Source organism: Macaca nemestrina, chromosome 9, assembly GCF_043159975.1.
Source record: "Macaca nemestrina isolate mMacNem1 chromosome 9, mMacNem.hap1, whole genome shotgun sequence".
In the NCBI taxonomy this organism is placed as follows: Eukaryota; Metazoa; Chordata; class Mammalia; order Primates; family Cercopithecidae; genus Macaca; species Macaca nemestrina.
Genome location: NC_092133.1, coordinates 76151601 through 76165127, shown reverse-complemented (window position 1 = coordinate 76165127; position 13527 = coordinate 76151601). Strand labels below are relative to the sequence as shown.

Here is a 13527-nt window from a genome sequence, read left to right as displayed (position 1 = left end):
TTTCCTATGCATGCATACCTATGAAGTTTAATTTATAAATGAGGCACCATAAGAGATTAGCAACAATAGCTAAGAATAAAATGGAACAATTAGTACACTATGCCAGCTTCTGTGAAGGGAGAGTTGCGTGAAAAACAACCACCATATGCCAGCAGCTCTGCTCTTCCACTTTGGGTCTTGATTAAGAGAAAGAAGTGTTGCTGGAACACAAGCACTGTGATACTGTGGCCATTGATCTGATAACTGAGAAGGCTGCTAAGTGACTAACAGGCAGGAAGTGTAGACAGCGTGGACCATGCTGGACAAAGGGAGCATTCACGTCCAGAGCGGGATGAAGTGGGATGGCGAGAGATTTCATCAGTCCACTTAGAATGATGTGCAATGGAAAACTCATATATTGCTTATTTCTGGAGTTTAATATTTTAGGACCATGGTTGACTGCAGGTAACTGAAACCACGGAAGGTGAAACCACAGATAAAGCAGGACTACTGTATTTAAAATGTCCAGAATAGGCAAGTTCATGAAGACAGAGACCAGTGGTTTCCAGGGTAGTTGGGAGAGCAGGAATGGGATGTGACTGCTTAAGAGATACAGAGTTTCTTTCTAGAGGGAGAACAACGTTCTGGAACTGGTGGTGATGACTGCACAACTTCTGAATGTACTGGAAGCCACTGCATTTGTACAATTTATTTATTTTTAGTTTAGTTTTTTTTTTTTTGAGACAAGGTCTCTGTTACCCAGGCTGGAGTGCAGTGGCATGATCATGGCTCACTGCAACCTTGACCTACAGGGCTCAGGTGATCCTCCCACCTCAGCCTCCTAAGTAGCTAGGACTACAGGCACGCGCCACCATGCCCGGCTAATTTTTGTAATTTTTGTAGAGATGGGGTTTCACCGTGTTGCCCAGGCTGGTCTCAAACTTCTGGGCTCAAGTGATCCTCCTACCTTGGCCTCCTAAAGTGCTAGGATTATAGGCGTAAGCCACCACCTCCAGCCTTGTACAATTTAAAATAATTAAAATGATGAATTTTACATTGAATTTCACTTCATAGGAAATTTTTTTAAAAACAATAACAAACCACTTTAAGGGACACATAAATTCCCTGGGGGTCTCATTGTAATGCAGATTTGGGAGTCTGGGTGGGTCCTGAGACCCTGATCCCCTTGCTTCTCACCTACGGCCACATTTTGAGAAGCAAGGCCACTCAAAGGGCCCCCACCTGTGTGAGTCAACCCCTGCTCCATCTGCCTCTGTAAATAAGGAGGGCTAAAGCACAGATGGCGGGTGTGGGCGTGTCCCCAGGTCTGAGACTGAAGGGGGTTGCAGGCCTCCTCCAGGCATGGAAGTGGAGGGAGAGGGGGCTATAGTTAAACGGATTACTCTGTCAGCAGACACAGAGGAGACCAAAAGAATAGTTTTTATTTCACATGAAGCTGAGGAAGGACGGCGAGAGGACAGGGCTGGCTCTGTGGGTGCTGCCTGGCAGGTGCACCACCTCCAGCTGCTGGGCTCCAGCTCCGGGGCTCAGAAGCCATCTGAAAGAAAGCAGAGGCCTCCAGTGAGCAAGCTGGGGCGCTGCAGGGTACCCGCCTCCGGGGCGTCCAGCAGTTCTTTCCCTTCCCTCCCTAGTCCCCGGGAACTCCTGTGCGCGGGACACAGGGATCAAGGAGACAGCAGAGGGCAACCCCATCCCTGCCTGATCAGTAGGGGTTACCCGTCTTCCGAGAGGGTTTTGGGGTGGAACAGGAGTGGTTCCTCAGGGGGAAATGAAAGGAGCTAAGGAGCTCCAGTCGTGAGAAGGCCAATGAAGGAGGCAGTTTCTCCGCGCCGGGGTTGTGCTGAGATGGCATCTAGGGCTGGCTCTTCCAGAACCTCATTTGACACTGGGCGGCAGCGACCGGGTGGCGGGGGCCGGGGGCGGGGAGCAGGGATGATGCCGTCCCTCTTCCGACCCCAGGGAGCGCTGGGGCCCTCCCTGCCTGCCAGGCTACACCTGTGCGGTGGAGTAGCCGTTCCTGTCTCGCCTGCCCAGCCCCAGATGACAGCAGCCCAGAGGCGGTCCTCTGCCACCTGCACTGCTCACCTTCTCCGAGGAGGTCGGGAGCGGGGCTGAAGGGTCCCGGGGGCAGGTTCCAGGCCAGCTCCTCCAGCAGGCCCAGCAGGCCTTTTACCTCTGTCCCCAGGTGATCCACGGTCTTCTCTACCATCTAGAGTGGGAAAGGGGGTAAAGTCGAGGACAGGAGTGGTTCCACGTTCTGCTTTATCAGCCAGGTCCTAAGAGCAGCTGGCGATCCAGTGCGGTGCAGTGAGAAAGGACTAGGCGCTGCGGGACCTGGGTTTCCTTCACTCAGGCTCCACCCCTACCTGCCTCAGTTTCCCCAGATGACAATATCCTAGGGGTCTCGCTCTCTAAGGTTTCTTCCTTTTTGGCACTCAGTCACAGGTTTGGATGAAGCGCCTGTGGAATACTCTCCCTTTTGGCCTTTGCAGGCTGGAGCTCACATTCCTTTTTGTTGTTCTGCCCCCTGGTGGTGTCTCTGCCAAATGACAAGTTTAGGATTCTGAAATTTACTCAGGGTTCTTAATGATTTTTCCCTGTGTGTGCCATGGATACCACTGGCAGTGTGGTGAAGCCTGCAGACCTCTTCTCAGAATAATGCCTTAAATGCGAAAAATAAAACATATAGAATTACCAAGGGCACCAATTGCATTAAAATATTCAAGTATTAGGCCGGGCGTGGTGGCTCATGCCTGTAATCCCAGCACTTTCGGAGGCCGAGGCAGGCAGATCACTGGAGGTCAGGAGTTCGAGATTAGCCTAGTCAACATGGTGAAACCCTGCCTCTACTAAAAATACAAAAAGAAGCCAGGTGTGGTAGTGCCCGTCTGTAGTCCCAGCTACTCGGGAGGCTGAGGCAAGAGAATCACTTGAACTGGGAGGTGGAGGTTACAGTGAGCTGAGACCACACCATTGCACTCCAGCCTGAGTGACAGAGTGAGACTCTACCACAAAAAAAAAAAAAAAGAAAAGAAAAAAAATTCAGGTATTTAAAATTAAACTTTTTGGCCCAGCATGGTGGCTCACGCCTGTAATCCCAGCACTTTGGGAGGCTGAGGTGAGATCTCTTGAGGTCAGGAGTTTGAGACCAGCCTGGCCAACATGGTGAAACCCCATCTCTACCAAAAGTACAAAAAATTAGCTGGGCATGGTAAGTACAAAAAATTAGCTGGGCATGGTGGTGCATGCCTGTAGTCCCAGCTACTCGGGAGGTTGAGGCACAAGAATCACTGGCACCTGGGAGGCAGAGGATGCAGTGAGCCAAGACTGTACCATGCGCTCCAGGCTGGGTGACAGAGACTCTGTCAAAAAAAAAATAATAATTTTTTGAGTAATATATGTATTGGCTGGGCAAAGTGACTCATGCCTGTAATCCCAGCACCTTGGGAGGCCGAGGTGGGTGAATGGCTTGAGCTCAGGAGTTCAAGACCAGCCTGGGCAGCATAGCAAAACCTTGCCTCTACAAAAAAATACAAAAATTAGTCAGGCATGGTGGCACATGTGCCTGTAGTCCCAGCTACTTGGAAGACTGAGGTGGGAGGATCGCTTGAGCCTGGGAAATGGAAGTTGCAGAGAACCGAGACTGCACTACGGCACTCCAGCCTGCTAGACAGAGAGAGACCCTGCCTCAAAAAAAAAGAAAAATGTATTTATTAACTCACTAAATCACATGATTTAACATCAGGCCTGACCACAACTGAAATTTTGACACAAGGGTAAAAATTATATGTTGAGATATTCACAACTAGAGGCAGATGAAATTATCTGGATTTCTATTGATGACAAAGTTATAGTACTGTTAATACCACAGCTTGCTGTCTGTATTTATGATGAATGGGACACTCAATTTCAGTTAAAGTCTTGTGACAATAAAGATGTAAACGTTTCCCCACACAAGTTAGGAATCGTGGCTATATAACAAAACAGTGACTGAATTTCCACCTTCCCATCCAGTAACGATGTTGAAATATCCGGCGGGGGGCGGGGCGGATAAGCAAGGCCTTAGGAGAGGCAGAGTCCATTGGGGGCTGGGCAGCCTGGCAACCCAGATGCGAGGATGATGTTGGACAAGGTGGTCACAGGGCAGGATTGGCCTGGATGTCCTCACATTCCAAAGCAAGCCTGCATCTGCCCATAAAAACACCATTCTAGAAGGTGGTCCTGAACCCGCATGCCCTTCCAAATCACCCTTTTACCTCCTCCATGACATCTAGACGGCGTTGCACAGCCATATGTCTGTCACACACTGTGCTCTGAGCTGAATCTCCTCGTGGAGGGCTGAAGGGTTCTGCAGCTGTGGAAAAACGAGTCTTTTCACTGTGGGACCCTTAGTGTTCCATAATGCCAGAGACTCCTGTAAACACTGGGCTCAAGTGGGGTCAGTCCTCAAGGCAAACGCAAGAGCAAGCAAAGGAAGGCCCAGGTGGGGGTCAGTGTACGAGTGTCAGCCATCTCAATCCCACCAGTCTCTACAGTCACAGCCACCTACAGACCCAGATGAACTTCCTCAAGGAGGTAAAGCCCAGGGAGGAAGGGAGTACGGGCTTCAGCCAGGGAGCTGCAATGATGGAGGGGTCTGAAAGAGCATGGCTCACTGTGTAAACCCTGCAGGCAGCCTGCAGTGGCTGGAGATACAGGGTGGGCGGGAGAGAGACTGGAGAGGGAAGTCCTGGAAATGAAGCCAAGGGGGTAGAGTTTTAACCCAGGGGCTTTAATAAACCAGTTCTGATGCTTGTTTTGTTTGTTTGCTTGTTTGTTTGTTCTGAGACAGAGTCTCGCTCTGTCGCCCAGGCTGAAGTGCAATGGTTCGATCTCGGCTCACTCCAACCTCCGCCTCCTGGGTTCAAGCGATTCTCCTGCCTCAGCCTCCCGAGTAGCTGGGATTACAAGTCCTGCCACCACGCCCTGTTAATTTTTGTATTTTTAGTAGAGACATGGTTTCACCATGTAGGTCAGGCTGATCTCAAACTCCTGACCTCAGGTGATCCGCCTGCCTCGGCCTTCCAAAGTGCTGGGATTACAGGTGTGAGCCACCATGCCAGGCCAAGGGGGTGTATTTTAACAGAAAAGTCACAGGGTCAAACATGAATTTTTAAAATAGAGGGAATAGATTGGAGGGAGATGCCTTTGAAGGCAGGAGGTTACTGCAGCAATCAGGATAAGAGGGGTGAGGGAGAAGTGATAAGCAGAAGCAGGAGCTGTAGGAATAGTGAGGAAGGAAATGAGAGGAGATATTTTAGTAGCAGCATTGAGGCTGGAAACCCATTAGTAACAGTTGGCATGTGATGAGCGCTTACCATGCACCATGTAGGGTGCTAACTTAACCTCTCCAACTACCTGTTGTTATGCCCAATCTACACATAGGAAAACTGATGCACAGAAGGGTGAAAGGATGTGTCCAAAGTCACTACTCATAAGCAGAGGATCTGCCATTCAACCCACTCAACTCCTGATTCACCATTGTTCTTCTTGAGTTAGCTCTTCCAGGCACCATCAACCCTCATAGCAGAAGTCTGAGAGCCCTGATTCCAAGTTCGGGTTTCAGAGTTGGTAACCCTGAGATGCCTGTGGGGCATCAGGGTGGCTGGAACCTTGGAGAACGCTGACACTCAGGAAGGAGGGTGCTGCCCCAGAAGTCAAGAGAAGCCAGGAGCTTTATAGATTCTACAGAGGATGAAAAGGGTCAGCATGACCAAAAGCAGCGGGGAGGTGTAGCAAGTTAAGGACTGGAAAGAGAGCACAGAAAGGCCCTGCTAAATTTTACCCCAGCACTTTTAGGAGTGGTGGAAAAGCAGAGTTTGGATTACTGGGAGATGAGAAGGGAAGGTGAGGTTGGGGGTAGAAACTTGGAATCTGGAAAATTCCATGAAGCTTGGCTGTGAAGGAAGGGAGATTGGATCGCAAGGTCTAGAGAAGTATTTATGGTTGTGTGTGTTTTTTTTTTTTTTTTTTTTAAAGTATTGGAAAACACACCATGCTTACAGCCTGAGGGACAGGAGGAAGACAGGAGAACCCAAGGAATGCACTTCCTGAACTGATGGGAGGCCCTGGATCCAGAGCAGGGGGGACCACATCTGGAAGGAAGACAGAGGAAATGCAGCAAAAACAGGCAAAGGCAAACCATCTAACTAGGGGCCAAAAAGTGGAGTGAGCTCCCACCTGATGGCCTCTGTTTACTCTGTGCAATAAGATGGAGATCACGTAGGGAAGAGAGCTAGATGTTACAATGACAAGAATTCTTTGAGTAGGTTGCTAAACACAGACATTAAAATAGTGACCATGGTGTCTGGAAATGGCAGCTCGTGCCTGTAATCCTAGCACTTTGGGAGGCCGAGTGGGAGGATCGCTTGAGTCCAGGAGTTCGAGACCAGCCTGGTCAACATAGTGAGACCCCATCTCTAAAAAGAAAAAATTTTTTAAGTTAAAAAAAAAATGGTGGCCATGATGGGAACATTTACACCACTGAAATCAATGACCCACACCCCCTTTTTTTTTTAAGAGCCAGTCTATCAGTGCACCACTAGGTAAGGGACTTGAATAAAGAGAGGGCTTCGAAAGAGGATGTGCAGAATGAGGGATGCAGTGTGGGAGGACCATGCAGAATGAGTTGGCATCAACAAGGAATCCTGGAAGCACGAGTCCTCCCCCAGCAACGCTCCATAGTCTGGGCGTAGAGCAGCAAAGACAGATGGCTGGATGGAGCTGAAACCTAGGAGTCTGCAGGATGGATGTGGTGGAGGCAAGGGGCCAGGGAACTGAGATTTGGCCAGTCAGGGGTTTAGGACAGGAGCCCTGGAATCCAGCTGGAATAAGGAAGGAAATGAGGCCAAGAAGGGGGCCAATAAATTGGGAGAAACGGGGGCTGAAGAGACGGAGGTCTTAGGAATCACACGAGGAACAAGAGGTAAAAAATATTGCAATTTTAGCTTTTAGAGGTAGAGCAGCTTCAGATAGTGACAATATTAAGGCTGTGGCCGTGGATGTGAGCATCCAAAGCTCAATGGGGGGAGACAGTTATGGAACTTGATCTCTCTACGTGCAAGGCTTGTAGCTGTAAGGCCTTGGTGTTGGAAGGGTTGGCCAAGGGGCCACCTGCAATTGTCTAGAAGTGGGGCAGGTCTTGAGGTAAGACAGAGCTGGTGATGGATGTGTAACTCTGAGAGGCCGAGTGATTTGCCCAAGATCTCACCATCTGCAAATGCCTGGACCTCAGGCACCCTGACCTCCCGGCCTCATCTCAGCAAGGTGGAGCCCCTACCCTGTGAGTTTCTGATTCCAACTCTATCTAGCTCTCAGCTCTTCCACTCAGGGATAAGAACAAGACCAGGGACAAAATGTCCTTCCACTCTGAGCATCTTTTGTGGAGAACGATCTGTTTTTCAAATTATCCTTTCCATTATTTCCCTCCACTGAACTTAGAAAAGACTTTTCAAAAGATAATGGTGCTATTGTTGAATCTGGGGAGGGAGGAGGACATCATAATGGTGCTTTGGTTATTTTTTTAAGGAGAGTCCTTTAAAGACGTATACTGAAATATTTACAGATGAAAGGCTGTGCTGTCTTGGATTTACTTCCAAAGTAAATAATTCAGGCCTTGGTGGGGATGGGGGAGAGGCATGCGTGGATGTTTAGAGCCAACAGGATGGGCTGAGAGTTGCTAATTGTTGAAGCTGGTGATGAGCACATGGGGTCGCATTCAGCGATTCTGTCTACTGTTGTGTGCACGGTTTGAAATGTTCCATAACACAAGTCTGATGGGGTTGTCAGCAGAAAGCAGCAGCCATCGTGGGCTGCAGGCATCCATGTAAAATATTCAGAGACAGAGAGGCCCCTGGAGGCTATGCTCTATCCTGGCCCCACATCCTGAGAAGGCCCTTGAGAGGCAGGAGCAAGTCTAGAGGAGGTTATGGGAAGGGACTCCTTTTTTTTTTTTTTTTTTTTTTCAGACAGAGTCTCACTCTGTCACCCAGGCTGAAATGCAGTGGCATGGTCATGGCTCACTACAACCTCTTCTTCCCGGGTTCAAGCAATTCTCCCACCTCAGCCTCCAGAGTGGCTGGGACTACAGGCACACACTACCATGCCTGGCTACGTTTTGTAATTTTTGTAGGGATGGGGTTTCACTGTGTTGCCCAGGCTAAGCTCAAACCCCTGGGCTTAAGTGATCCGCCTGCCTCGGCCTCCCAAAGTGCTGGGATTATAGGTGTGAACCACCGCACCCAGTCTGGGACTCCAAATTTTACCTCAATTGTCTCAGCTAAAACTGGGCTGCTCAGCTTGGAGAGGAAAAGCTCTGAGGGGGCCGGAAGAGCTGTTCCCCACAGACAGAGTGGCTGTCCTGGGGGAAGGCCTGTCGTCATAAGTCTGTGGATACCCATACCTCCTGCTGGCTCTGTCCAGAGGCCTTTGGCCAAGGCTTTCCCCTGAGGCTCACCTGCCCTCTCCCAGACCCTAGCCACTCTCCCCTCACACACTTCCTCCAGGCTTAGGCCAGAGGAATGCGGTGTGACCCTGCCAGCCAAGTGGGAGTCTGGCGGCTTTAGAAGTCAGGAACAACCAGAGCCTGCTTCTCTCCACTGGCCTAAAACACCCTGTTCTCTACGTGTCTGTGATGAGGTCTAACTTGGCTCCAAAACCCCTCCAGGGAAAAGGCTGGGCTGAGGTCACTCCCAACATGGCTCAGCACTAATCCTTCACATCTGGACAAAACTGTGCTCTGTGCACCCCGGAGCAACTGTCCATGAGCTCATCGGGGCCTCCACGGAGTGCATCTGAGAGAGCAAGATTGGAGCAGGGCCTGACATTGTACTGCCTGCTCCCTCCGCACCAGTGTCCTCACCATAGCGCTGACTTGAACGCATCGTGGTAGAAAACATGCTGGAGACCCCTGTTCTCAGCCTGGTTCAGCCACTAATGATTGTGGGATTGTGAGAAAGTTTCTTCTCCTCCCTGAGCCTCTGCTGCCTCCTCCATAAAATGGGGTAGGGTAGGCCCGAGGCCCTCACTCCCCTGTGTAGTGCATCCTTAATTCTTCTCTGTCTTTTGGAGGCTGCAGAGAGGCCTCAAGAGGCCTACAAGAGCTGGGCTCAGTGGTTCACACCTGTAATCCCAGAGCTTTAGGAGGCTGAGGCAGGAGGATCGCTTGAAGCCAGAAGTTTGAGGCCACCCTGGGCAACACAGTAAGATTCTGTTTCTACAAAATAAATAAATAAATAAATAAATAAATAAATAAATAAATAAATAAAAATAAAAATAAAAAAATTAGCCTAGATTGGTGGCATATACTTGTAGTCTCAGTTATTTGGAAAACTGAGGTGGGAGAACTGTTTGAGCCCAGGAGTTTGAGACTACAGTCAGCTACGATTGCACCACTGCACTGCAGCCTGGGTGACAGTGAAAGACCCTGTCTTGTAAAAAAAAATAAAAATAAAAATAAAATAGTAGACACGCATATGCACCCACAGGGCTGTCAGTGGCTCAGACAAGGGGAGTGGAAAAGGCTGAAGGATTATGATGATTAACCCTGAGCAGCCAAGGCTGTAGCTCCGCAGGGCTCCCTTCCTTCCTTTCCTCCTGCTCTCCCAGGCCCTGCCAGTTGGGAAATGGACCTCCTTGGATGCTGCGTTGTTTTCTCTGGCCCGGCTCCTGCTTGGGGCCTGATGTGCACCCTGGATGGTGGCCACGGGCGGGGCATCCTGTGCTGGTGAGAACAGGCTGCTGTGGGGCCTGGAGGCCCCAGGGGAGGGCTGGGCTGGGCTGGCTGCCCCAGTTAAAGAGACGTGGCCGCTGGGTCCCATCGTCTGAGGCGGAAGTACCGCTCCTTCTACTTACAGGCCTTACAGGGAGACCTTTTTTATCTGGACCCAAACAGTAAGAAAGTGCCACAGCGCAGATGATTTCTGCATGTTGGGTGATGAGAAATGTTTTCTCAGTGGCATCTCTGAAAGGTGCTGCTGTATCTTCTGAATTGTCAAAGTCACACTCTGCTTTGAAAAGCAACCCTGGCCACTTGGTGGTTAATTATATTTGACCACATTCAATATAATAGAATAATAAATTTACCACATCCAATATTTGTATTAAAATGTATGATTCATTCGAAATAATCCATGGGTTTTGATTATTTTTGAAAGCTGCAGAACACTATTCTTCAAGTGATTCTATAAAAAACTCCAAAATACAGGCCGGGCGTGGTGGCTCATGGTCTAAAAAGCTATCAGGGATAAAGGTTTCTCTGAGTGCTGTTAAAAGAAACCAAGACTGCGGCTCAGCGCGGTGGCTCATGCCTGTAATCCCAGCACTTTGGGAGGCTGAGGAAGGCTGATCACTTGATGTCAGGAGTTCGAGACCAGCCTGGCCAACATGGTGAAACCCACCCCCGCCGTCCCCGTCTCTACTAAAAAATGCAAAAATTAGCCTGGCGTGGTGGTGCGCATCTGTAATCCCAGCTACTCAGGAGGCTGAGGCACGGGAATTGCTTGAACCTGGGAGGCAGAGGTTGTGATGAGCCAAGATCACACCAGTGCACTCCACCCGGGATGACAAAACAAGACTCTGTCTCAAAAAAAAAAAAAAAAAAAAAATGAAAGAAAGAAAAGAAAGAAAGAAACCGAGGTTGGAAGTCGGACATGCTAGAGATAGCTCTCCATTTATAGAAAATATAAGGGGTGGAAGTATTTAAATGACATCAAAGGGATGCAATTAGCAAAATCTAAAAGCGGAAAACTTTACAGGACAAACTTAGTTTCTTCAACAACAACAAAAATTTAAGTAAAAAAAGGGGGAGAGAAAACTTACATATTTAAAGAGATCTAATAGACATATTGACCAAATGCAGTGTATGTAACCTTATTTGGATTAAACAAATGAATTGCAAAAAGATATGACACAATCAATCAAGGACATTTGAACAGTGATTGAATATTTAATGATATTCAGTCACGGCTTTTGGAGTGTGATCATGGCATTGCAGTTGTGTTTATTAAAAGAGTGTTTATAGATGAAAATACATGATGCCAGGCCAGGCGCTGTGGCTCACATCTGTAATCCCAACACTTTGGGAGGCCGAGGCGGGGGGATCATCTGAGTTTGGGAGTTCGAGACCAGTCTGGCCAACATGGTGAAATCCTGTGTGTACTAAAAATACCAAAAGTAGTCAGGTATGATGGTGCTTGCCTGTAGTCCCAGCTACTTGGGAGGCTGAGGCAGGATAATCAGTTGAACCCAGGAGTCGGAGGTTGCAGTGAGCTGAGATTGCACCACTGCATTCTAGCATGGGTGACAGAATGAGACACTGTCTCAAAAAAAAAAAAAAAAAAAAAAAAGAAGGAAGAAAAGAAAAGAAAATACACAATGCCTGGATTTCCTTTAAAATAATCCAGGGAGGGGAGAGACGGTGGAAACTATAGATGAGATAAAACTGCCCATGAACTGATACTTGTTGAAGTAGGGGTGATAAGTACCTTATATGATTCTTTCATATACTATTATTTTGTGTTTTTTTGTATCCAAAAGTTTTCATAATCAAAAGTTAAGATATGTCATCTAAAATCTGAAAGATTATGTACAAAAATGTATGAAATCAGTGTGAAATTACACTAATACATGAATACTTTCTTTCTTTTCTTCTTCTTCTTCTTTTTTTTTTTTGAGACAGAATCTTGGTCTGTCACCCAAGCTGGATTGCCGTGGCTTCATCTCGGCTCACTGCAACCTCCACCTCCCAGGTTCAAGTGATTCTCCTGCCTCAGCCTCCTGAGTAGTTGGGACTACAGGTATGTGTCACCACGCCCGGCTAATTATTGTATTTTTAACAGAGATAGGGTTTCACCGTGTTAGCCAGGCTGGTCTTGATCTCCTGACCTCGTGATCCCCCCGCCTGAGAGGGAGGTGGGGGGAAGAAAGTGAACAGTGAAAGGCAAGGAACCCAGCTAATGAAGTACCCAGACAGCCTCTCCCTTCGGCACAGCTCTCTACCTCCACCCGGTCCCCGATCTCCACCCAGAACAGCTCAGTTCCCCAGAGAAGCTCCCTGGAAACTGGGAGGTGACTTCTTCATCTACCGCAGAACCACCTGAGGCCACCTGGCAGGTGAATAGGTGGCCTTTCTCCTGGGCCCCCCGCCTGATTCTTTAAGGCTGTGCTGGGCTAGCCTGGGTCAGTCACCCTTTGGAGTCTGGCTTGTTATGCAATGTCCTGTAAAGCCAGGCCTGAGCCTCCACTGGCCCTCTGAGACGGAGCTGGCCTCCTGGGCTGCCCCACCCAGCAGCTGTGACCTCCCACTCCAGATCCTGGCTCCTTCTCTCTTGCCAGCTCTACTCCGGGCATCAAGCTTCTCTCTCTCTCCTTTTTGGTCTCTCTCAAATCTTTCTCTTTTCTTCAATATCCTCTCTCCCTCCACCCCTTGCCATTTCAATCACTCTTTCTCTTTCCTTCTTCTTCTGTCTCTCAAACTCCTTTTTCTTTCTATCCTAGTTCATATTTGTTCAGGGAAAGCCTCTTTCTGTCTCGGCCTCTCCTTTTCCTTTTCACTGTTTATTCTTTCCTCTCTCTTTTATCCCTCCGTTGCTCTACTTCTCTGCCTTTTTCTGAGTCTGTTTCCTCTCAATCTTTCTCTCCATCCCTCCCTCCCTGCATCTGCTTCTCTCTCCATCTCGCTGCTGTGTCCAGCTCTCTCTCTGTGTCGCTCTCTTGCTCATTCCTTCCTCGCCATCTGCGGGTCTCCCCGGCTCCAGGTCCCCTGTCGCGCCCCGTGCCCCACTCACCGGCCAAAGAGCCCGCGGCGCGGAGCAGGGCCAGCCCGGCCAGCGCGCAGAGCAGGGGCCGCATGGTGCCGGCCCGGCAGAGCGCAGCGCCGCGTCTGCCCGCAGCCGCCCTTCCCGGATCGCGCCCGGCCGGCCCGGGAGGAAATGCTCTCAGTTCGAGCCAAAATTCCTGGGCGGCTCCGGGCTTTCTGGCTCTAGAGAACCCGCCCCCTCCAGAGGCCCCTCTGCATCCCACGGGCAGCGCGGAGCCCAGAGACCCCAGGAGCTGAAGCACCGACGTGCCACCTGGGCGCCTCCCGAGGAAGGGGCCGCCCCCTCCCCGAGTCCCCGCGCCTCCTGAGGGCCCGGTGGGTGAGGGGGATTGGGTGAGGTCTTGGACTCAAGGCGACCGAGCCTGGGGTCAGGGGTTTGTTGTGAGCCCGTTTCACAGGCGGGCAGACTAAGACTCGGAGAGAAGTGTCTTCCTCGGCATCGCTGTCAGCCACGGCACAGGATCTGAACCCCTGTCTCCCGGGAGTGTGGAAGCTTTTCTCTGTCCACCTACGAGCAACAAATTAATTCTAATTACATGGGACAGTGTCTGCCCCTAAGAAGGAGACCCAGAAACTCACTGCTCTGGTAAGGGAGTGATAGCAATGTGAAAAGGTACTTTTCAAAAAAAAAAAAAAAAATCGTGACTCTTGTAAAGACATGAAATTAGCAT

At 49.6% G+C, this 13527-nt stretch overlaps 1 protein-coding gene across 2 annotated transcripts; it reads right to left on the bottom strand.

Annotated features, from left to right (window-relative positions):
* Positions 1-1398: 1398 nt before the first annotated feature.
* Positions 1399-13094, bottom strand: LOC105465945 (placenta associated 9). Of its 2 annotated transcripts, XM_011714606.3 has the most exons (4): positions 12825-12982; positions 4257-4354; positions 2086-2209; positions 1399-1537 (listed from the first exon to the last, which is right to left on the bottom strand). In XM_011714606.3, the coding sequence occupies exons 1-4, from the start codon at positions 12886-12888 to the stop codon at positions 1527-1529; spliced, it is 297 nt and encodes a 98-aa protein (XP_011712908.1). In that variant the 5' UTR covers positions 12889-12982; the 3' UTR covers positions 1399-1526. The 2 variants fall into 2 exon arrangements, with proteins under 2 accessions (XP_011712908.1, XP_024643734.1); XM_024787966.2 differs by lacking the exon at positions 2086-2209 and having other exon boundaries at positions 12825-13094.
* Between the last annotated feature and the right edge of the window lie 433 nt (positions 13095-13527).